The sequence below is a fragment of the Brienomyrus brachyistius genome, chromosome 11, assembly GCF_023856365.1.
Source record: "Brienomyrus brachyistius isolate T26 chromosome 11, BBRACH_0.4, whole genome shotgun sequence".
Classification (NCBI taxonomy): domain Eukaryota; kingdom Metazoa; phylum Chordata; class Actinopteri; order Osteoglossiformes; family Mormyridae; genus Brienomyrus; species Brienomyrus brachyistius.
The window spans coordinates 15,569,685-15,594,766 of NC_064543.1; the positions used below are offsets into that span (position 1 = coordinate 15,569,685).

At 44.7% G+C, this 25,082-nt stretch overlaps 1 protein-coding gene across 6 annotated transcripts in view; it reads right to left on the minus strand.

Annotated features, from left to right (window-relative positions):
- Positions 1-25,082, minus strand: part of mical2a (microtubule associated monooxygenase, calponin and LIM domain containing 2a) — a 61,688-nt gene that overhangs the window by 4,393 nt on the left and 32,213 nt on the right. The window contains exons 19-32 of one of the 6 annotated variants that reach the window (XM_049030383.1): positions 24,748-24,843; positions 23,695-23,811; positions 22,859-22,951; positions 21,296-21,403; positions 19,542-19,728; positions 19,159-19,238; positions 18,851-18,950; positions 10,927-11,059; positions 9,920-10,026; positions 7,857-7,935; positions 6,598-7,433; positions 3,913-3,980; positions 3,110-3,202; positions 2,839-2,932 (exon numbers count right to left, since the gene is read on the minus strand). In XM_049030383.1, coding sequence (XP_048886340.1) covers positions 2,839-2,932; positions 3,110-3,202; positions 3,913-3,980; positions 6,598-7,433; positions 7,857-7,935; positions 9,920-10,026; positions 10,927-11,059; positions 18,851-18,950; positions 19,159-19,238; positions 19,542-19,728; positions 21,296-21,403; positions 22,859-22,951; positions 23,695-23,811; positions 24,748-24,843 — 2,191 coding nt within the window. Of the gene's footprint in view, positions 1-2,838; positions 2,933-3,109; positions 3,203-3,912; positions 3,981-6,597; positions 7,434-7,856; positions 7,936-9,919; positions 10,027-10,926; positions 11,060-15,310; positions 18,951-19,158; positions 19,239-19,541; positions 19,729-21,295; positions 21,404-22,858; positions 22,952-23,694; positions 23,830-24,747; positions 24,844-25,082 lie in introns of those variants that run through there. The other 5 variants (XM_049030384.1, XM_049030387.1, XM_049030385.1 and 2 more) reach the window with 5 other exon arrangements.

Sequence of the window (25,082 nt, forward strand, 5' to 3'; positions counted from 1 at the left end):
ACATTTAAAATCATTTTAAAGATATTGCACCCTTCAGATAGGTTGCAACTTGAAATTCTTCATAAAAATATCCAGATTTATGAACGTATGAGTGCAATGTCCGCTAAACGGCTTTTTCTGTAATTTACTTTTGCGTCGTTTCACCAACCCCCTCCCTTTCTTTGATGAGCCCCGCAATACTGTCCAGGAGCAGTACTGTCCTAGAAAATGTTCTGGCACTCGTTCTCTTTGTCTTTGTTATTTCCTCTTTTCCAAATGTACTATTTATTCGTTCATCATCATCATTTATTTTCTTTGGGGAATAATTAATTCATTGTTGGGACTGATCTATTTCCTTTGTTGGTAACTGTTTTTGTTAAAAAAATCTTATTTTATCTTTATCAGTACACTAGAATAAGTTTTCTGAGCACTATGCAGCATTTATTTTCAGTCCAAAAAATACAACAATAACACATTACAAGGGACGCACTGATGCATTGTTTCTTGTCAGAACATGAGGATCATTTATACAATTCGAATTCATCTCTGGCCTATTGTTTCCCCACCTACTCCTATCTCTTCTCAAACTAGTTTGGGTTCATGAATAATGCCGGTTAACAAAGGATCATTCACTGTGTGTCCCCTCCATCCCCCCCCCACCCCGTCCCACCCCCACCCACACCTCCCCATTAACGCAATTATCCGAACAAAGCTGTATAAACAGGACCCACAGTGCACACTGTCTTGCCTCAGGCTGTCACTAGAAAGAACATTTTCCATACAGTCGTGTGGTAAAATCTGCCGTGAAGCCACACTGTACTGGAGACTCGGGGGTGGGATTCAGTTGGCGATCGGGTCACTACGTCAAAAATGAGAAGACTCATTGTGTGGCGTGGCGTTTAGCACTGAACCCGACACCCGAAACAAACATTCCTGCCCAGCAGCGCAATGAGGTCTGCGCTTTAATGAAAGAGGAACATTGTGCTACAATTCGATGCTTTTGTCTTTGGGTTTTGAGGGTCGTGCCAAACGTTATGGGTGGCGCAAAACGGCAAAACGCGCCTCAGAACAGGATTATACAACTGCTACAAGCACGCGGTGCAATGCGGCCTGCAAATCCACAGGCAACGCCGTACCAATTCAATCGGTAAATACTGCTGAAAAGGGGCAGCCGCAGTCAGTATTTTGCCATTTTTTTCCTTTTAAAAGAACGGTTTGACTTAACAACAAGCTGCATATTCCACGGTATGCTAAAATAATGAAACATCGTCATTTGAAAGCCCACGCGGCCTACCTTCCTTTTCAGGAGGCCCATTACCCTGGCCGTAATTTCAGAATAATTCCAACTTCAAATTGTAATTTTGTTTGAATGCAAATCATTTCAATCCGTAAACCCGTTTTTTTTTTTTTTTTTTTTCCTTCCCTGAAGCCTCCAAGGGAAGAGCGACGCCTCTCCGGCCCCTTTGGTTCCGAGCCATTAAAGTAATGACAATAAATGTTCTACCACTTTAATCATTAGTCACATAGTGATTTGGCCTCATCTCAACGGGGAATCGGAGAGGGAAAGGGGAACTCTCCCGCTCAGGGCTGACCTCCGCACTGGATTCCCGTTTATCCGGCAGATGCCTCATGCTGTGCCATTGTGATCCGCAGAGACAGTGGAGACGGGTGACGGCGGAGGTGCAGGACACGTGTTCTGGCCTCAGAAATCCGACATCCCATTTGCGCCCGCTTCCCACGTCACATGACCTATATGTCAGTGCCTGCTTTGGATAAGCGGTATAACGTGCGGTATTTTATATAGCGGATGCTTTCGCGTGCCCCGTTTTGCATGTGTAAATGTCGCCGCGCTTATTCATCGTCGCGCAGCAGGACTCCTGCTCTTTGGAAGCATGAACTGGAGGTAATGAAATTCATCTCCGCGCTCGGTAGGTAGGATTTCATATCCGGCCGCCGAGAGACAGCGGCCCCTCATCCTTGGCGAGGCTCCTGTTTTTCTTAGTGCTCCCCCCTGGGCTGGTGTTTGATCTCTTTGATCTGAGCTTAGGGCTCCAGGGCCCTGCTGAGACCTTAGCTCTGCCGGGCACACGTACCCACTGACTTCACCCCGCCCTCCCCCACCCTCGTATGGGCAGCCCCTCCCACCCACCATCAGTCGATAGGCCGCTCTGTCCTCACTGTACCCTGGCTCAAGCGGCATACCCCACCCCTGGCAGGTATATAAGACGTATGGGATGTTTGCTGGGTCCACAGAGGGCACCCTGACCCCACCCTGCGCCACCCCCTGCTTCACACTCATGCTGACGACTGCACTGAGCGCTACGACCTTGGCCAGAAGTAAAGGATCAGCGTGTCCGGTCTAATGGGTGAATCGATGAAGCTCTGAAAGGGAAGTGAAGTTTGATTGTACACTAGGAAGGCTGGAAGAGAGTACACTTCACTCCAAAAGAGTACATGAAGAGTTCTGCATCTCACTACAGGGGCATGAGGGCCTAAGTAGTGACTCTCTTCCCCAACCCAAGAGCACTTAATTCCCTTCAATTTAGATTCCCATCAACCTTCAGATCCACGAGTACTTTGAAGTGGAACAAGAACAAAAGGTTAAATCCTTTCTTGATCCCAACGTGTTCCTGTCCAGGTGTCTTCCGATAAAGTCATTCAAGTGGGTAAAGGGACAATGTGACTTCAAAAGGCCGCAAAGATCGGGCAGCACCCTCAGCAGGTGAAGAATGGTGAAGAAGCACTTTGGATACAAGGATGGAGGTTTTCCCCGGTGAATCCACCCCAGTCCACACAAACCCCTCCTGTGTCTTAAAACCCTGCAAAATGTCCCACCAGCTCCGATTATGCAGGACTCACCCATCTCGCCTCTCAGCATTTTCTCCAAGATAACCCCGTTCTCCTCCAGAGTCCTCTGCTTCTCCTCCACCTCCTCCAGCTGCCTCTGGATGACCTGCGCATGAAACCCACCCACAGCATGCCCTGATTTCTCAGCGTGTCACAGTAATGCAGCCATATACCACACGCTTGCTTTCGATAATTCAATCAGTGGGAAGTAAACTTTGCAACCGGCGAGGTCAATATCATGGCTCCATGTCGCAGTCGCGCCGGAGGGTCGTGTGTTTTGCACCTGAGCTCTATGAAGCCGCTTCAGCTGCTCCTGTCGCGCCTTCTGCAGCATGGTCCTCTCCTGCCTCCTCTTCTGCTTCAGAGAGGGACTGTCCTGCAGGAGGCACCACATGACATCTTACATACTGATAAGCACATAAATGTAATCCAAACTGGTGAAGCATTTAGCAGGCGCTTATATCCGAAGCACCGTACATTTCCGGAAGCAGGGTCAACAATCCCTTGAGCAACTTGTGGTTAAGGGCCTCGCTCAATGGTGCAATCACCACACACCACACGGCGCTTTCGATCTACATGCCAGCTCCTTCACTATTACGCCACCTGCTGCCCCCCTATTTGTACAGCGACCTTTGCCGCTAAAGAATGCGTCCCTCCAGCGGCAGGGCACTGGCGCTTGCTTCTGCAACCCGATCGCAAAACTGTCCTTCAGGGTCAGGCAATTACACCTGACACTCCATCAGTCACACACTTAATGTCCTTTTCAGCTTAAAAGCATGTCTCTCCTCATATTGATTTTGATATAAAAAAGACCTCTTGGGTTTCTGTTCTACACTTCATTAAAGTTATTTTTTATCAGCATTCTAAAAGGCCCAAAAAGAAATAAGTACGTAGAAATGGCCGCGCGTGGTAAGGGTGGGATTTTCCCATCCCTATGTAAACCTATCTGACCGGTCCATGCTTTGCTTCTCTGGGCATCATGATAATCCCTCTCTAATACATTATGGATTAGATGGTCCCTATTATTAATCTTTTTGTTGACTTCTTGCTGGTACAGGCCATATCTGATTGGTCAAGAGGCTTCACCTTCGGGCTGCTAACGGTGCTCTCGTCTTCACTGGAGGAACTGGATCCCATCTGCTCCTGGCTGGAGACTGCGGCACCAAGGAGGGAAGAAGGTAAACGGGACCATGAAGGTGCAGGTTGAACACTCCTTCCATCCGCAAACATGCTTAAAATAAAGCTGAGAAAAATGATTAGAAACCCAGTACAGACGCTCCTCTACTTATGAACTTTCAATGTACAAACTGTCAGACATTCGAACGAAGAGGACTGCAGGTCCAAATTGTTTTCGTTGGGCTCCTGTTTCCTGTCCGCAACATCACTTTTTCTTTCTGTGCGCCAATCCCGCCCAGTACGACTTCTGGCCGCTACTCCCACCGCGCAGCAGCGTAACCTGCGTACTCCCAGCGTCATACACCCTTAAAATTATGTTGAATAACGACTTACGAACATTTTACATTATGAACGGCTGTTCGGAATGTATCTCATTCGCAAGTAGAGGAATGTCTGTACTTATTTAAAAAGCAATAGACAAGATCACGCCAATCATGTAGCTCCAAGGTCGTATCAAGTTTAAGTTTTTGAGGTTCGCACACTGGCGTTTAACTAGAAAAATAACCGAACAGATGTTACCACTTACCGGTCTCCCACACATTATACAACACTAAATAAACAGGTGTAAGTGACAGAATCATACTCGTACTGAAAGGCTGTAATTGGACAATTAATTATAGGGCCCCTTTGTATGTTACATATAATAGGAACACCAAGGTTCCCAAATTAAACTAACGTCGAACAGTGATACTCTGACCAATCAATTTCAGCACGATGAGTGAAGGCAATGCTATAGACATGTATAAGGGTTATGCATTTAACCTATAGCATTCAAAGGTTATCTGGTTAATTTGTTTCGTTTTAACACAAAACAAAGAATGTTTCCTGGGCTTGGTGGCCCTGTACACTACAGGAGTGTGGCTGACAGAATAGGATTTACGGTCGCTCATTTTTAAAAATACATTATTTTAGAATATGAAATTATTGCAATTCGAGTTAGAGAATTATTGGATAGATTGGGTGTGTCTCTGTGCTTGAAGAAATTGCTAAAAATGTATTAAATTTCAGCCCAAGTCTCCTGTTGCAAAAATAACGTTTTCTGTTTTGGTCAGTGCTCAGTTGGTCAGGTACTGCGTGGGAGTTAACAGGATGTCACTGTTCTTTTCAAAATATCCAAAGCAGAAATTCTTTGCATGCAGAGATAAGCCCGAGCACCACCTGTTGGAGTAGTGCAGCATTTGTCCAGGATCTCACGCTCACGTGGTTGACGTGCATAGTGCTGAAATACACACTGACATTCAGTCAACTAATAAATGATTAAAAAGAAGGAAACACCTTTAGCTGAGGCTGACATCATAGGATGAGACTGCAGCCTGCCATCCTCCAATCACAGACGCTGGATCGTATTTCAGGATGTCCCGTTTCAGTCGTTAACGATACACCATCAATCGCTTACATAACCATCCGTTTGTCTATCAGGTCCCCCGTAGTGGGCTGCTTACCTTATTGAATGACAAGTAGCCTCTGGGTGTCAGACGCGAGACGCCTGACACCGAGCATGAAAGCTAAGAGAATTCGATTTAACTTCATGGTTTGTGGTCTTCATTTTCCATGCGTTAATTTTTTCAGCTTTCACGGCAATATCATGCTTTTCATAAAGATTCCTTAATTTCATGAGCTATCGCTAGATTCCTTGATACGAATCGCATTTCATTTAATGTGGTTTTCCCATGTCCCGCCACCAACGGCCAGATATTGTCCAGACAGCGCGCGCAGCGACAGGTGGCCTGGTTTATCCTGCATCGCTGGTCACAGTAAATCCTGAACTCTCATGCCCCCTGTCCCCAAGCATGACATACTGCACTCACAGAACAAATAATTTAATTCCCAAACAGATAATCTTGCCAATTCAATATTTTAAACTAGGTATCTGTTCACTCCAATTGCATAAGCAGTGAGAGTGCACCGGGCTTAAATCACTCAGTGAGCTTCACTCTCTGCATAATTGGATTGAATATTGTGAGCCAGTTATTAGTTAGATTAGCCCTAGGTAGCTTATCCTGTAGCATCTGGCACTCGTATCTACATCAAGGCATCTGGTCAGTGTAAGGGAACTGGCCAAAGGGAGTCTGGTTCAAATAAAAACAGCAGGAAAAATATTACAAACAGGTAGAAAGGAAACAAAAGAGGCGACGAGAAGAATGAACTTAAATCTCACATTGCCTTGCCACAGAGCAACTTGGTTAGGATCCATCACTCAACTTAAAAGGCAAGCGGCTTCGAGAGACCTAAGTGCTTGATGCTGAGGAAGTAATGGGAGATAAGGGCAGGGCTGCTTGTCAGCCGGTTTGGCTCCTCTCAATGACCAAGGCATGGGGAGGGAGGCGGGAGATGACAAACAGACACTGATACCTAAAGCGTGAGTCAAAGCCCATGTTGTCTGCTTGCCTTTGATGTTGAGTCTGCATGCTACATAAGCTCACACCAAAGAATGTTTTTATGTGGCAACGACAGCTTAACACAGAAAACTGTAGAAGGGACAAGACTTAAATTATTGTATGGAATGACCTTAAAGGCTTTACATTGACCTGTCAGATAAATGCTTATTCAAGCTAACATGCAGTGTTCTGTCATCTCAAACATTTGTACCAGTACCTTTCTGTCTGAGGTTTGAGACCATGGACCAGATGTCATTCTCTTGACCCCCAGTCACCCTCTTTGTCATCCTGTCAGTTTTCTTGACTCTCAGGGAGGAGAAGACGTTCAAGTTCTTATGGGACACAATAGCCATGTCATCTTTGGAGATCCTCCCAGACTCCTCTCCCAGAGAGACGTTCTCAAGTAAGTTGGGCAGCTCTAAAGCACTAGACACTTTGGCTAACGCAGTTGGGTTCAGTGATGGGCCTGGATGCACATTCTGTCCCCCTCCCTTGGAATTGGAATTGTGGTCCCAACCTGTCTTCCCCCACAAGAGGGAGCTAAGTTTGAAAGAGCCTTCAGAGGTTGGCCTGCTTTTCTGGGAGCTGCAACTTCTGGTCGCATTTGAGGTGGATGAAGGTGAGCCATGCCCAAAAGATCTCCTGAGGGCATCAGCCACCAGCTGGAATGGTGACTGTGAAGGGTGACTCTGGGCTGGGGTAGATGTGGGAATGGTGACAGGAGGAACTATGGAGATCTCACAGCTGGCCTTTTGGTCGCTGGGTCTGCCAGAAATCCTTGCCGATTCTGTCGTTTCCTGGGTCTCTGGTTCATCAGGGCTATCCAAGTCCCACTGCAAAAGCTTCTCCCTCTCAAGCAGAGAAATTGTCAGCTTCTTCTTCCCAGAAGATGGCAACCGCTCATCCGGCTGCTCCTCAATTGGATTGGGACTTTTGGGTGTTACGGATGTAGGCTGACACTCTGGGGGTGACGGATCTGGGGAATGTAAGGGGTTTTCAAAGAGGAACAAACTGGGAGATCCTGGGGGAGTTAATGGGCTGCCTGGTGAGACCTGGGGAACAGAATTTTATAAAAAAAAAACACATAATTCTGTAACAGTAATCCTTTGTTACATAACAGTATGACAACAAGACAATAACCATATTATGAATCATTTATGAAAATGCTGTTGGTAGCTGTGAATCAGATGCGTGTAAATCGTGATTATTCATGTTAGGAATACTTCAACAGGAAAGATCAATGTGTTCTCCAATCAGAAAACAAGAAAAATAGAAATAGAAAAATCTTCAGGTGGTAAGAAAAAACTGAGTGCTGCACATACAATTTTTTGGCGGATGACACATTACAAAAGAATGAACAACTTTAGCGATTTTTCATTTTATTTTGCCAGAATTCCGCGGCAGATGATACATGTGCCAGCGAATCACCAGAAACAGGAGCTGACCTTCCTGAAGTCCCGAGTCTCTCTACTCAAATGGCCTTGGCCCCAGTGGTCCATACAGGGGTCTGCTCTCTTCCCACAATCACCTGCAGTTACCCTGACTCTGGGAAGTGCTGGCAGAAAAGACACAGGGTGAATGTTTACACACCACACACTGCCAGGCAGCCATAAAGAGTCCAGAATGAATCCTCCTCAGCAGACTGGATCTCCTAATGTAGCAGAAAAGCAAAGCCCTTTTCCCATAGATAAGTGAGGCATCCTCTAAACACCCATACAAATGCCATGCAGGGTTTACATTAAACTGGATCTATCTAAGACCCATGGAGTTTAAGATGGAGACCAACACCAGTGCATTGTGAGACACTTTTGCGCAGACAGATTTATCCTGCAGACAATTCTGAGTGGCCAGTTCACCTAGGCCCTAAGGAAGGAAGGACTAAGGGAGGAAGCCAGAGTACCAGAAGGAAATACATGAAAACTCTGGTCATTCGAGCCTTGACTACTGTTGTACGGAAAAATCGGTTTTCAGTGGCCGTTAGCACCCCCTAGTGCCACTGTTATTTAACGCAAGTCAGTGTTTCCTGAAATTTGAGCAGTGAAAAAATCCATCCATCCATGCATACATATTGGTCAGAGTCACGAAAAACAATACATGTCATGTATATCTTATCTTGCTGTTTCCAAATTCTATATTCAAATTATGAAGCTGAGCTGATCAGTATCAAGGTGAGAAGACATAATGAAAATAATACCTTGGCCTATGGCTTATTGGCTCTGTAGCATGTAACAGATTTAGTTTAATATTAGGTGCTATTAATTAATCAATTTAATAAATGCATTATGAGAAAAGTGATAGCCCCAACACAACGCATCTTGTTAAAACAATGGTTTACAAATCATTTCATAAAATTAGATGAGTATAGATCAGCTTAGAACATCTGGTACAGCTAAATAACGTTTCCCCTTGGCTCACCTCATACCAAATTTTTTGCTGAAGGGTGTAACAGGGTGCAGACAAGTAACCACAGAAGGAGAGGGGTTGCAGGGGGACTGGATACATCTACGCATTTGCAAATGTATTCATTTACAAGAAATATCATAAGGAATGTAAAGTCCATTTGGCCAGTGGGTGGCATTGCAAGCCAAGTCAATTCATTGGTGCTGTTTGCAAAGTGAATTTAAAAAGCAGCCAGAAGTGAACACGCATTCGGCTTGATCTGCAGCCTTCATAACGGCATTATCTAGTCTGCAAAAGGATTCCCTCTGATAAGTCTGCTCTCATTGACATACAGCAGTTAAACTGCATCACAGCTGCTGTGGAATTACAGCTTTAAAATGAAATGATACTTTCTATAATGTATGAATGCATTTACCTTGAAAGCATTATAAATTATAAAAGGGGAACATTTTATGCAATGTGGATGGACACACAGCACAATATATGTCCCAGAATGCTTTTTGGGAATTCAAGACATTGCCGTTTTACTGTGACATTTCTGTGACTTTTCTCTAGAAACATCCCTAAAGCCTGCTTAGTACCAAATCATACCTTTGCAGAAAACTCCTTACACTGGAAATGAATCTCACTGGCATTATAGAGGCGATTAACTCATCGCATTTCATTGGCACAGATCGAAGGTGTATGTTGAGCCTTTCCGTCACACTGGAAATGAACATCGCGAGAGGTGTCACAGTCGGACGCTGACGCAGAGGGAGCTTAAGATCTCTTCAGCGTGCGGAGTTTCCTGCCACAAATGTCTGGTGGTCTGTGCACGCAACTGGTATTGAGCACACTGTAACACCAATGCCAAATCAAACATGTGTTTAATGTCTTCCTCTGGCTCACAGCCGCCCCCCCCCAGACACTGTGTGATAGCAGAAATTGTGAGCACATAGTAAGTAGACCCTGGCTTTAAATGACCTCTCAATGGCACTGGATATGGAAGGGAGGTAGGAAAGAGAAGGTGGTATCTTATCAGCAAAGGGGTCTGGGCAGGGTGTAACTTCACTGGAATATAGCCTTTGACAGTGTTTAGGTTGGTGTTGTCCTGGTTGCCATGGTGACATGTGGGAAGCGAGTTTCACGGGGCTACTCACCGTGGGATGCCCCCAAACCTCCTGCAGCAGGCCAAGGTGATCTGCGTTGGATCCCCAGAGATGAGGAATGTGTGATGTCAGGTCCATCTGACCCTTCTGGATCAGAGCTGAGGTGAGCAGGGAAGCAGACATGTCACACCGCCCACAATTGTGCATCCCCACGTTCGGAACCACATGACACGGTGGCCCAGAGAGGGTGGATGCTTTTTCAAAGCTGCCCCGGCTCCACTTTATTGCTCTCATTTCAAAGGCAGTAAGGTTTGTTTGTTCTTCGATTCTTATATCTGTAAGCGGTTTTCATTGCGAGCAGGAAGAGCCAGAACTTTGATCTCCAGAGGCAGGAACAGATTGTGACCCCCTCTCCATTACTGCTAAACTGGGCCCACGAACACAGGAGCAGTAGGTGTTTGCTGACTGCTGAAATCTCGCCCAGATGGGATCGGATCCCGTGCCTGGTAATGGCTGATTACCCGCTCAAAGTCAAGGTGGAACTAATTTAGCCGTAGTCTACTGTTCCTTTTTAGTTTTTATTAGGCATTTTTAAGGTTATTTTTACTACCCAAATCAACTTATGAATAGTACCCTACAATTATGCTAAATTTACCAAGACAGTTCAGCTCCAAAATATAGTAAAGTTTCTCTTTACAGCTTAATAACCTGCCGGGTGTGTGGTCTCTTCTCCGTATCCTGCTCCCTACTGTCCTTTATACCAGTGTTTCCCAACCCAGTCCTCAGAGACCCCCAAACAGTCCACATTTTTCTTCCCTCCTAGCTCCCAACCAATCACGAACACCGAACACCTGGTAAAGGTGTGTCAGGAACTGGGAGAGAGCAAAAATGTGGATTGTTTGGGGGTCCATAAGGGCTAGGTTGGGAAATAGCACTTTACACCACGCACTGCCCTGAGACCACCAATGAATTCAGCGAGTGCATTAAGCTCCTTCACACCACCAGTAGGGACATACCAGCACCAGAATGAATAACTACGGCATTGATGTAGCACTTACGCTTGAAGGGTGACTTCCGTGACACGCGTCTGTACAGTCTCTGTGGTTGCGCTGGGGGCCGACCAGCCTGTCTGGCGAGTACCGCTATGTGTGTCTATGCCGACCTGCGTTTCCAGTGGCTGGGGGCAGCTCTCTAAAGGATCCACACAGAGAAGCATTTCCACAACAGATTCATCAATGGCAACAGCGCAGATCTGCAAATCCCATCCATTTACAGCAACCACCCACTGTAGTTTTATCCTAATCATAGAGATCAGGATCTTATACTGGAAAGCAAAGGGCTCAAGGCAGAGTATGCGCGCGCACACATAAAAAACACACACACACACACACACACACACTCACGCACACACACACACGCACATTTGTATTCATATTTTTATGGGGACTCCATTCATTTCTATAGGAAAAACCTCTAATCCCAGCAATGGTATCCTTAACCCCTTGCCAGCCCCAACCTTATCTATAGGTAACCAATCAAAATACAGGACTTTAGACATTTTTTTGATTGCATTCACAGGTTTTTATAAAATTTGTTTATTTTGTGGGGACCTGAAAAACGTCCCCACAAACTAAAAAGTCCGGTCCCCACAATGTGGTAAATACAAAGCTACACACACAGGGTGTGTTTCACTCCTTCCTTCCCAAGATGGACTCCGAATCACTCTTGAGACTGACTGCATAAGAGGCTGATAAATAATGAGCAGATTAACACCTTCAATTCTTTTTCTTTAAGTATCTGAGCAACTTAAACCACAGAAGAGAAAAGTGTGATAGATCCAGTGAGCTGGAAGACCATCTGAAACACTGACTTCCTACTGAAACAAATATTAGAAAAATATAGGCTAGTCATCATAATTAAAGGTCTATGCAACCTGTAGTAATCAGGTTGTGGTAAACATGCCAACAACACAGTAAGATATTTCAGAGATGTTAATGATCTTTGATGCTAAATGCAATTAATCCACTTGACATATTCTTGGAATGTGTTGAAGACCTTTTTCCTATTAGCATAAAACAGGGAAATTCTGTTGAGATGGAAATAAGCAGTCAAAACATGGCATGCATAATTACAACCGAAAACATGAGAACACGGTAACAGAACTTTCACATTTTAATCTGCTTTTGAGATGTAATTCGCTTGCAAAGGGACAGTGTAGTTTCCCTAAGTGATTTAGATGTTAAGTGGGTTTCTGATTCCCCAGAATTCTTATGGGCATACATACTGTATATAATTTGGGGGTAACCCCTGCTTATCGTGTTGCCACGTTTGCATTGACAATGACTGGGCAGAACGGGCTTTGGAACAGAAGAAACATACCAATATGATTTAAACCAGTTGCCCATTGTTTCAGAGCTGAGTATAATGCTGTACGCATTATATGTCTCCTTTTCGGTCTGATCCTGGTTTACCTCTGTCTGTCAGGGATCTATCTCATGCGGCCCATTTCAGACACATACAGCAATAAAGCTGCATGGATTACACTCACATCCATTATGGACATTAAGTACAGCAATAAAAAAGTGTGTATTAGTTGTTTTTACGCTTCTATTAGTGTTCATTGGCTCAAAATGATTAAAAAAGACAAGCTCGATGACCCTGCCAATATAAAGGAAATTTGTTCTCATCTTAAAGGGTGAAAATAAAACTCCATTGAGAAGGTTTAGGTGCTAAATGAATAATAAAAATATATTACAAGAGCTCCCCCAGTTTGATTTCGTTTGCATATTGATTCATTTTTTTAAATCAACGCACCACAAGATGGCGGCGGGATGTGACTGACACATTCATTCACTTCACCTGTGCCTTATTACCCATCGTAACTTGAATCTGAGTTTGATTATTTCTCATTCTAGGAAACACGCAGACGCCCCGAAGCAGCTTTAACCCTCACTCTGCTTCCCCTCCATCTGCCCCCCTCCCCCCCCCCTCCCCCCCCCGCCCCCCGTAAAGCTGAACCTGCCATTCATTTCATCTCCTCCCTGTTGTTTTGCTAAAACCCATCTCCACTGTCATTCCCCAGTAAGGTCCCTTTTACATCCGCCCATCCCTGTACTCTATCACAAACAATCCGGTGGGTCATATTTCCAAATTTGTAATATCTATTCTATATATAGAAGAGATATTGGTTTTGACTGCAGTATCTTGGTTTACCACCATTCCACCACTATGTCGTAACAAACCCCATTAATGTGGCTAACCTCTTTTCTTTTGCTGCTTTCCCTTCTGCTTCTCACTTTGGGCCATCTGGCCCTGAGCTACCAGATCATCAGCTGGACCCACATAACCAGCCCCCAATGGTGTCTAGAGAATTGACCCACATGCTGGCCTGACCCAGTATATTGACACAGTTTCCACACAGTTGCATGGGTCCGTCGTCAGTCTCCTGCCTGGATCACAGACCATGATCCTCCCGGATCTCTGGGCTGTAATCACCCTCCCCCAGTTACTGTCTTCCATCATGATACTATTTCAAGGAGTACTGGATAATCATCTTCTTTGAGTGGCTTACGGAATAATTTTCACAATTTCCTGCCCTGGGAATCACTCATCAAGAGCTTTGTGACAAACTTGATTGGTGCATTGATTGATAGATTAATTGATGGACTGTAATCAGACTGTGCTTTAAATGCATTCCTATCTTCGGTGTACTGACAGGGGAAAAGAAGTGGATTGAAGATAGGCCAGGGTAGTGTCACAATGACTTTGTCACTAAATTTTCACTAATCAATAGTGATACAGTTACCAGGCAGAATGTGAAAGAGGCTGATGTGTAAAGGATTGTAGCTATCCTACTACAGCGCATGAAACATGATTATGAGCATACAGGCAACCCATTGTCATCTGTCGTACCTTCTTTAACCACCTGTTTTGAATGTGGATGTTGATCGGACAGTGTTTAGACTGATGGGGAGGGGTGCCCTGTGTGTAAATGTTATTTCATCATCTCCACTCGCTAGAGGCAGCTGTGAAAACATCTGTGGCCCCTAGCCTGGTAGCTGGGAAGCGCCTCGCCCCTATATGTGGAAGTAAGCGGCCCTCACCCTGTAATCAGGTGGCGGGGGATACAATTACTGCCCTGCTAATTCCCTTTGTTCCCGTTAATGAGTGGAAACGGGCTCCGCTGCTGGCAATGTGTGTCAGGCGCATGGCAAAAATTAATGCAGGAATCGTGGACCAGCTGGCTTGGCTTTCAGTCTATGGCACCAATGCTATGAAAAAACGCACTAGAAACTTCTATTGCACTCTGGGAAGCGATGACCCCTCTAGATCTCTTTGGAGGTCAAAAGCAATAATTGTTACATAGCCAGTGTGGTAGTATGATATGATCATGAAAAATGTGATCTGCAGTCATCACTCTAATGAAGGCATCTTGAGCTGACACTTGTGTGTCTGTCTTCTCCAATGCATCTGCGGGTAACAAAACATTTTTTGTCAAACATTTTTTACATAATTGTCATTTACATCAAGGAAGAATGACACTAGAAAATGCAGAGATCTATGTTATGTTCTGTTGAGAACAAATCTTCATTTTACTGGATGATCACACCCTGACGGTCTGGCGGGGGCACAGTTGGAGGGGATAGAAAAAGCTGAAACAGAACAGAGGGAACCCCAGACAGTATCACAGTTTGGAGAATCTTTTGTCTGGTTCTAAGTATCTGTGTCCTGGAACCCAATGGTTCATAGACTTCAGTAGTGGGTCTGTTGTATTAAGGCATCAAGAAATATTATGGTTCATTTCAAAATGTGACAATTGTTTTATCAAGTGCTAGATGCTGGTTTTCAAATTGACCATAAATATGGAAATAAAAGTATCTTGAAATTAAAGGGGAAATTGTTGCATTGCAGTAGCTGACCACTTTGCAGAACAGAGGGAATGAATGACTCAAACGGACTGGTCCTGTCAGACAGACCGGGTTGCTAACCATGCATTACAAGCGAGGAGCCCAGGAGTATCTGAGCTGGCTGCAGTGTTTACACTGAGCTCCACCTCCTTTCAAAAGCACAATAAGATCATAATAAAGTTGTGTGAGACTGAATACGGTCCCCAGAATATTTCCACTGGGACGTAAGAGGCTGAACAGCTTCAGGAAGGTCTCTAAGCTGCGGCCTGCAATAGTAGCTGTGAGAGGCTCGTGGCTGAAGCTTCTAATGCACTGATGATTTGCATCTAATGCAAACCTGGTCACGCACCGTGAAAACGCTCAGCAAAAAAAAGTCCACCAAAAAGGACGGCTCTGGTCTTCTTCAAAAGCGGCGATGCCACACTATTAGCAAAGGCGATATATAGACAATTTTGTATAATCATATTATTTGGATTCATTTAGATACATCATTTTCCAAACATTACAGTTATAGTAATGAAAAAAATGAAGCAAGTGAGTGATGCAATCAGTTTATTTATATGTACAGTTTCAAATATGAATGAAGGAAAACATTTTTCTCCCTACTGTGCAGAATACAGGCTTTCAAATGTATTCTTAAAAATACAGTCATACATCTATAAGACAAATCTGATTATGGGCTTTGTAAAAATGTGCATAATTGCGGTCTTCTGAGGAGCAATGAATCCCAATTTGCTCAGAAGGAAAAAGAGAGAGAGCTCCAGCATGACTTTCTGAAAAGTAAGCGGCTTCTGGAACATACAGAAAGACACGGAGATGTGATGGAGGTTATTTTCAGGTGAAGAGGAATGGGCATGTTACAAGCAAGCATCTCTCAGACACTCAGGCCTCCAGCACGCAGGATAGGGACGTCAGAAGCAGATGCATGGTCAGAACATGCCGGTTAGTGTGACAAGCTTAAAAGTGCAACTAAATACGTTTTGACTCCTAAAATGTGCAGCCATTTCTATTTGCTATTTTTTCCCCCTAATTTAGAGGTTATGAAGGTGCAGACAATGTGGATGACAGGGTGTCAAAAAGAATTTGCATGCTTTAATACACAAGACCCAGCATTCTGGAATGGTTAATTCTGATTTGTGAAGGCAGCCAATCAGAAGTAGTGCTTGTGACCACATGACCATGCAGGTCATCACCTTCCTGCTGTCACGATTCAGCCAATCAGAGGTTGCAGCAGTGGAAACTCGAAACAAACTACAAGTAAATCAGGACAAAATGGAATTATGAAAATTCGGAAAGGACAGGTGAGAAAAGAGAACAGGTAGAAATCACGTATTAGTAAGAGCCACAGAAATGTCCATATAAACATGAAACCATAAGAAAGTGGGTGAAATGAAGAGTCTGGAAGACATAGCCTGGTACAGTCTGACAGAATATTCTCAACATTCCATGAATAATATCTGTGCTGTTACTATAATCCTCTGAATATAGTATATAATCCCTTTTGGTAAGACTTTACTTAGGGCCATGTTTTTAGTAATTTATAAACACATTCATAATGCATTATAAACATGGCTATAAAAAGGCATAACACATTATAGTCATGTTTATTATGCATTATGAATATAGAAAAATATAATACACTATAGACACCTTTATAATGCTGTAAAAAACATCCTAAATGCTTATACCAACCATTTTGATGCATTATAAAGATATACGTAGCGCACTGTAGATGAGAGCTTCATAATGCATTCATAATGCATAATAAGCATTGCTATAACGTGTTATGTCTTTTGATGTTTTTAATGCTTTATGAATGCATTTTTATTTGCTGTGAACGGGTTTATAAGTTACTAAAACATGGCCTTATATACAGTGCTACTGGCTTTTTTCATTGGAATTCATTGGTTTTACTGCATCTTGGCAATATAATATGCGAGACTGTAACCTCTTACTTTTGACCTGCAATCTCATGCTTCCACCGCTACACATAAAGTACATTCCTGTACACAGAATAGAGTAAACCATGACTGCATGATTAATTAACAAACATCATTTAGCTTCACGCTGTGCAAGCAGTAGGTTCAGACAGTGAATCTACCATATGGTGGTTCTTTTGGGATAATCCTGTGATTGTAATGCTTAATATTCATATGAAATCATTTGGTTCTCCCAACAGACACGTTCTTGCGTTCCATGCAGCAGAATGATTTTATCCACGCTCCAGTGGATACCAGTCACAACATACAAAAGTGAATTACTCTACTGTGACTGATGTGGCAACGTTCAGCTGAATGAACGTAAGGCACAAAATGGCATCAGTGCTCTACAAAACAGAATGGTTTTGATAAACATTATATCTGTTAAAGACCCTTCAAATATGGATGTTGGATGATATGTCTATACAGACACACACGAACATCTGAGCTGTTTTACATGACTGCAGACGTTTTAAGTGACATTTCGAATCTCCCACAGAGATCAAACAGACAATCGTGGCATTTGAAATGCTAGTATTCAGTTCAACATGTTGAATTCTGTTATCATGTACGTGTGCTCAATTAACACTTAATTTATAATTAATAACACAAAAATTTTACGGAGTATCTTAGCAAGCAGGTCACCCTATTCAAAGAGTTCACTTTCATGTATAAAATATTTGCAAAACATCTTGATAATAGAAGGGAACAAGTGCACTGAATACCTCTAACTTGCATTTATCAAATGTACAGTATTATGATGTACAAAGATGTACAATGTAAACTGCCACCTGTAAAGACATTACTCCCTGCAATCCAATATATTGCTCCATCTTACATCGCAAAATACTGATCAGTTTCAGAAGAGGATGCAAAATACAGCAATATGCAAAGTCCTGATTTTGAGTGTAAACATTTTCCTATAGCCTGACAAGTCCTAAAACTGTCAACAGTTGTCCAGCGCATGATGTATATTATAACAATGGAAAGAGAAACAATTACAAATACAGTGCATGATAAAAATATTTACATTTATGGTCACGGCTAGTATTCAGGAACCATTTCTAAATAGTAAATGCTAAATGCTGCTAAAAAAACAAACGTTTGTCAATTGCGAAATGCTTGGTAATACCATGGGTAAGAAGTTTTTGGTCAGAACGTGGCGGTTTATAAGGCAGAGGAACATCATCATGCTCCTCATCGTTTGCAGCCGGTGGATTCTCGCCGACTCTGTCACATCTAGAAAGTTCAGCCCTGTCAGCTCCTCAAATAAAGTGCTTTCAGTGAGTCGATTTTGGCTACTTTTTTAGTTTAAAAAAAAAAAAAAAACACACCCGTAACCTGAGCTGTGCCCAAAAACAAATCGAGGCTGGAAGCTGAACAAGCCACGTGTACAAATAGTTCTTCAGTCAGTATCAGATTGCCTGGTTTGAACTGGACAGCATGACTTTACAGGTGACGTAAAAGCCACCATCCCAAAGTGTACATAACCCTCTGCCGTGCTAGAGGTTGTGCATTTATTCATTCAAGATCACAAACAGCCTTTTAAAGCACTTGCTAGTTACCACATGAAGCTATCGGTTACACTTCCTGTTTGGCTGATATCCCAATAGAAAAGAAAGCCTGTATTATTATAACATCTACTTCAGGCCAATCAGTCAGCTTGATTCAATATCCCAAGAATCTGAACCAGCAGAGTAAGAAGCAAGTGCTTGAATACATGGTCAGATAACGGCCATCATCCGAACGCAAGGTACCGTGCTGCACTGGGTGTAGGACCCTTAAGCCTGGGGCTTGTCAGAGGAGATTGACCCCCAACTGCTGCTCTGCCCAGAGAACCAGCTGGTGGGTGCAAAGGGGCCCGACCTCTTCCAGCATCTGGGCCACCACCTCGTGCAGCACGCACAGCAGCGGCAAGCCCAGGCTCAGCAGCTCGAACAGGAAGCCGTACTCCTCCGCATGCTCCCTCAGGTGGAGGCCGGCGGCCCGCGCAGCGCCATGGAGACGGCGGGACAGCCGGCGGGGCCCCTCCGTCAGGGCCCACGTCACGTGCAGGGGCCACATCAGGCTTCGCCTAAGGAAAGAGCTGGCAGTACCTGCTGGCTGGCTCTCCGGGATACTGTCGGCTGAGTGGGGAGCTTTCCCATCAGGGGCCATCGTCACCGAGCCCCCCTGGGCTCCCACCTCCTGATCCCCCTAAAACAAAGTCACATGACACACTTTGGAGTGGCCTTACATTTACACGCTTAAGATCTAAAGACATCCAAGTCAGCTACTGTGAAAATTTTCAAGGACCATTTTGCTACACTAGTTGATATACATGTGTCACTGTGCAGATTAAGGTCTTCCAGAGCTTAAAATAGAAAACGGCTCATACTGATCATTTGCAAGCTTCTCCGGTTACCTTCTGCAGTTCGACTGTCCTCCTCCTGTGCTTGATGAGTGCTTTCTGTTGAGCGAAATGAAGCTTGCAGTAGAACCTGCCTATAAACACAGGTATCAGTTACAAATGGTAATGCAGGAAGAAAAGACAATGGCTTACATTATCTGACAAATTACGCACTGTCTCCATGGCAGCAGGGGCATGGCTGAGCTTGTGTATTGATATGATTAATTAAAAAAAATACACAATTATTGTAAAGCCGTAAACTTTGGAGAAATACCTCCACCTGCCAAGGGATGGTATAATAATGATAATTATTATTATTATTATTAAAAACAAAACAACAGCAACAGCAGTAAACATAAAGTATCAGCACAGCCCCATTTTGCAAGTCTTGTCTGTACCTTGGTCAGAGTCGAAAGCCTGCCCCCCCAGGCGGAGAGTGGCACTGCAGGTGTCACAGCGGAAGCACTCCCTGTGGAAGAACAGCCCCTCAGCACTGAGCCGTTCCATCACGTACACACGCTTTTGGCAGAAGTGGCACGTGTCACTGCCGCCCAGGCTTGGCGGGAACTCCCTCCGCAGGGAACCCTGGGAAAATGGGATGGGGGGGGGGGGGGGGGGTAGATCCAGCATCAGATTAACTGTCAAGGGCTTTGAAGCCACCAATGAAAGACTGGTCAATAATGCAGGATTGCTGCCCTCACATGGTGACATTATAATTCTGAGTTCTGGATCTCAGGTGTTACTTCCTTACTTCACACAATATCACACAATGTCACACAATAATGATGTGATTTAATAGATAACAGAAATAACCAGTTGATTTACATTATTTTCAGAAAAGTACCAAAAGTAAAGTGCTTCAAGGTTTTCCGCTGGCATAAAAACTGGTACCGGTGTTAAATGGCATCACAATGCGAGGCTCGAAATTTAGACTGAATTTGAAAAATGGCTATAGCGTTTTATACGACTAGGTGATGTGTGATATTATTACCAACATAGCATTTTATGCACATGCAATTCTCGTACTGCAAGGACTGCAATAGTCAGCTGGGTTGAGATCAGGCTTTGTCATACCTTCATACTATCCAGAACTTAGGGGGTTTAAGTTTCACTAAAATGTTTTTACTTTGTCATAGGTAACAAAAATTTGCAAGCATTGCAATTTTAATGATTGTTCCATTTTCTGGATTGCCTACTATATGCTGAAACAATCAGTGTAAAGTTTACCGCAGCTCCATGAGAGCTGAATGCGCTTTCCAGTCATTTTCATCCATGCAATTCAAATCAGTCATAGAAATTTTTGTGTGATATATTTTGTTTTTTCCAATTCCATGCTGCCCTAGAATATTACACAAAATACTTTTTTAATTTCTTGTCATACCATTCTGATCTTGTTATATCTGTTCTTCTGACCAGATTGCAATTAAAGCTTGGGTCTTCATTTGTTCATGTATATTTTATCATGGCTATTATTGAATTATAATTTTTTTTGCTCTGTTCATCATTGTTTTCTGAGTTTGTAGCTCAGCGGTTGCATTGTGTTTCAGAGGCAGGCTATTTGCTTAATAACCAAATTGACAATTAACACTTTGCAAGTCCCACCCCAAAGTACCAAATTACCAAAAAAGTACCCCGGCTGGTTTGGTACTTTAGGTACTTGAACGTTTGGTACTGAAACACGACCAGAAGTCAATGGCAAAGGGAAAATACCAAAAGCACCAGACTGGGGGGTGTGGTGGAAAAGCAGCCTTAGGATATTTCATGAAGGGCCATTGTTCTTTAGGGTGAGAATGAACCCAAAAAAATCATGCGTGTGTCTAATAAAGATACGCTTCTTATATCAGAAATGCAGCTCCCAAAGGGATCGTCCGGCGACCCATCAAAAGTGGCACGGAGGGCAGAGCGAGATTCAGCTGCTGCGGGTCATCTGCTGAGTTTCATACTGCCTGAGTATTTCTGGTTCTCCTCAGCAGGACCCGGCAGAAGGCAGCTGGCTGGGGCTTCCATTAACTGAAATACCATGCATGCTGGACACTTGCTGGACACATTTATTGGCCGCCCATGCACCATATATTTAAACTGCTTTATATTCCAGGTGAAGTACTGCTTCAGCAGACACAGACTGCTGGCCCATTCCAGTTGGACTGCTTACCAGTGGGGCAGGCAGACGCATGGTCTGAGGCCTGTGATCGGTCTCATAGAGCGTGGCTAGTGTTTCAGCCATCGCGCCTATGACCAGGGACACCTTCCCCACGGTCCGCTGACAGAGCAAGGCGGAGACAGGGAGAGAAAGGGAGGACAGGGCTGTGAGAGGGACAAGAGGACAGGGCCCAGCTCTGAGGAAAAAGGCAGGGTGGAGAAAAAGAGCGAGAGAGAGAAAGAGGCAACAGGAAAACAGAGGAAAGCTTTCTGAGCTCTGAGAGGGTAAACGGTGGCCAGTGAGATATGGACAAGGGATGTTTCCCAATACGCGGACTTCACTGTACTTGTGTTTCTGCACAGCCATTTTATGGCATCTTCCATTGCCGAAGACTATAGAACAGAAGTACAGAAGACGGTAAAAATTCCTGGATGTCGTTTTTGCCCCAAATATCAAGGATGCATTGCTGGCATCCTCGCTAAATAAGACCGATCCCATAATTCATTGGGCCCCAGGTTCATTTTTGGGAGATAAGTTAGCGAGATGGCTCTTGCCAAAAAGACAAAGTACGATCTTTGCGGTCTTGGTATCGAGAAACACCCAAGTAGTGAGAAAGCATCTATGATCTGCTGTGGCATCCCAGAGTGTAGTGCTCAGTCTGAATATGTAGCTTTATGAGATACATGCAGCTGCTTTTGAGTATCAAGGCAGATCCCCTCAGAAATGCTGACACATCAGATAAATATCCAAAAGGGAAACAAACGTCCAAACTGCAGACAGCCCACCTCTCCCAGGAGTTCCGGGGGTCTCTGCAAAGAGACAGTGGCTCCATGACACCCGTGAATGATGAGCAATGTCCCGGAAATCAGTCATCCCACTATTCAGAGGCAGTAAAATTAGCCGGACAAAGTTTGACCATCACAACCCTGCCCCAAGTGGTCAGTAAATTTTAGCACCCCAGTAGACATTATACTGTGGTATACAGTATTTTGACGGTAGCTGAGCGGGAGCGGTGCTGTGGGATGACCATGGGATGACCGTGGGATGACCATGGGATGACCGTGGGATGACCATGGGATGACCGTGGGATGACCGTAATACCTCCCAAGCCCCCAAGTCAGCACACAACCCTAAGGCGTATATGCGTAAGGCGGGATGTCTGAAGCGGTACAGACACATTTAATGGCAGTGTGCCGTTTCAATAGCCATTGTCTACTGCCCTCTAACAATCATTTGCTTTCATCTCGTTCCAATGAGTAATGAAGATAAAGTGGGCTGCTAATCAAGTGGAAGTAGAGGAACACTTTCACAGCAATCAGTGAAGTTACCCTCATGTGCTCATGTGTGACGGGGTAGTGGGGGAGGCGATCACAAAAAGCATAATAGTAAATAGTCGTTGTTGTTTTAAGCAGCGAATTAGTTGTCCTGTTTGAAAAAGCCCTAATATGCCAGCAGTTTTTCTTCATGCAGAATAACGTGATTTTTTTTGGTTAAAGGCGATCGGAAGTGAACAAAAATATCGCAAACCAAGCAGGCACTCCATGCAGGCATATACCCACACCGTTAGCGCTCTACCTGCTTTGAAGACGAGGCGTTCTCAGACTGATTAGCCTGTGGCATTTCTGCAGCTTTTGGAAAAATCAGACGCGAGCTGCTATTACCGCCGCACTACGACCAGAGGAAAGAACAGGGTTAATTGAAGCGAAAGGAACAGGGAGGCGGCATCTCGCAGAACGTGACGAGAAAGGTCCGGAGAAGAAACGGCAAACAGGGCGAGTCACACCTCAGAGGGTCCCTCGCTGTGTCAACTGGCATATTACTATATAAACAAGACGATTATACATCAAGCACACCCGTAGAGCTCAGGCATCTGTGATTATCGCTATAATTACTTTAGAGTGCTAATTCAAAACCAAAACCCTTCATTAACACACTCTGACATGTTCCACTGACAGGTGATGTGAATGTGATGTGAATGAAGGGTGATTGAATGAACTGGGGGGGATTTGGCTCGTGTCCTGGAGCAGGAGGTGACATCGGCCACCATGTCCCCAAGGCTTCCCATGGTCCTCTGCCTCCTGAGTGCTTTTCGTCTTCTTGTTTTTCAGATACATGAGCACAGAATCATGCAGGGAGTGGGGGGGCAGAGGACTTGAGGCATGAATGACAAACCGGAATGAAATGCAGCAACATCCGTCTGTGTGTCTGACTAATAGCCCCCCCCCCCCCCCCCCCCCCCGGGAATGGGGCAGCCAGCAGGGATCTCCAAACAGCACGGCAACCTCCCGGGCGCAGCTGCACGCGTTTGTGGGTCACGGCTGCTAGCAACTCATGCCTTTATGAGGAGAGAGGCGGGTTGGGGGGGAGGGGGGAGGCTCGGAGGTGGGGGGGGGGTTGTACCGGTTTTTTACCTGCTGTCTTTGGCCGGGAGGAGATGGGACTGAGGCAGGAGAAGAATAACAAAGAGCAGAGGATTCTGGGGGAGGCTGGCTGGAGGAGGTTTTGGGCCGGGCAGCGGGTGGGTGGGTCTGTGCAGAGCAGACAGGCTAGTTGGAAAGGGGAATTCCCAATAATGAGGTGGGGGCAAAACAGGGGCGGGCGGAGGGGGGGGGGGGTGGATGAAGAGGAGGTCAACCATCAGGACTAAGTGAGCACAGAGCGGGCTTTTGCTGTTACTGCAGCCTGGGTGTTTGGCGATCAGACAGTGAGCTTCGCGTTTGCAGGGAGATAAAGTGCTCGGCCGCAGTGACTGGCTGCGCCAGGCGGGATCATCTGATCTCTGAGAATTATCGTCTTGTGCGATAAGGAGGAAACACACTTCGAATGGCCCACAGCAGACCTCCTGCTGTCTTCGGGCATTATGTCTGCCTCAGAAGCGCAGGGAGAAAGAATTGTTTCAACACCCTTTTTGGTTCAATACATGCTCCCAAAGCACTCCGAAGGAAGCTCAACCTTCAGAGTAGCTTTATAAGCATTGTTTCGAGAAAGATATTCTTGGATTAACCAGACATCCTCTCAGAAAGACAATGCTAATCAGGGCCCAGTGATTACAAAATAAATTTCAGCTCAATGACTGCCGCTCAACAGCTATCCAGCATCGGAGAAGCAGCTGGAAGATGGAGAGATGAATGACAGTGGCTTTGCAAAACCGGCACATTATTTATTGGGGTTAGTTATGAGACTTTTAGTAAGAGAGGTATTTTTCGCTAATAAAAGGCATTAATAATAAAAAGCATGATAAATACTTAATGACCATGTAGAAGCCCATTCACACTACTCAATAGTCACATTAAAAACTAATGTTACAGCTATTAAATGTTGCAGATTTTTAAACCGCTGCATCAATTTATGTGCATTATTAGAGTAAAATGGGCATGACGGTAGCAGTTAATACCACAGAATATGCAGAGGGGGGCGCTGTGGCAAAGCAAGGCTAGCATAGCATAGCAGCAGGAAAAAGTCACCTGGATCGGGTCAGAGAACAAGGAGCTCAGGTGGACGGCCTTCTCTTTGATACTCTTTTTCTGAAACTCCCTAGCTTTCTGCGTCTGAGCTCTCTTCTGCGTCGTCCCGACAGGCAAGGGGGAGGAAAGGCAAACCGTGAAAGAGCGGCACCTCTAAGCGAGTCTGGAACTTACACAATTAGCTATTTAGCGCACGCTATGTCTTGCTCGGGCTTTTCCATTTGTGAGCTGTATGTTGCGTTGGTATGAAAAGTTTTTTTTTTTGGCATCGAGAGAAGAAGCAGTTTGGGGCCTGCTGAGGAAAGGCTGCTGAGGCAACAGCCTGCATAGAGGTG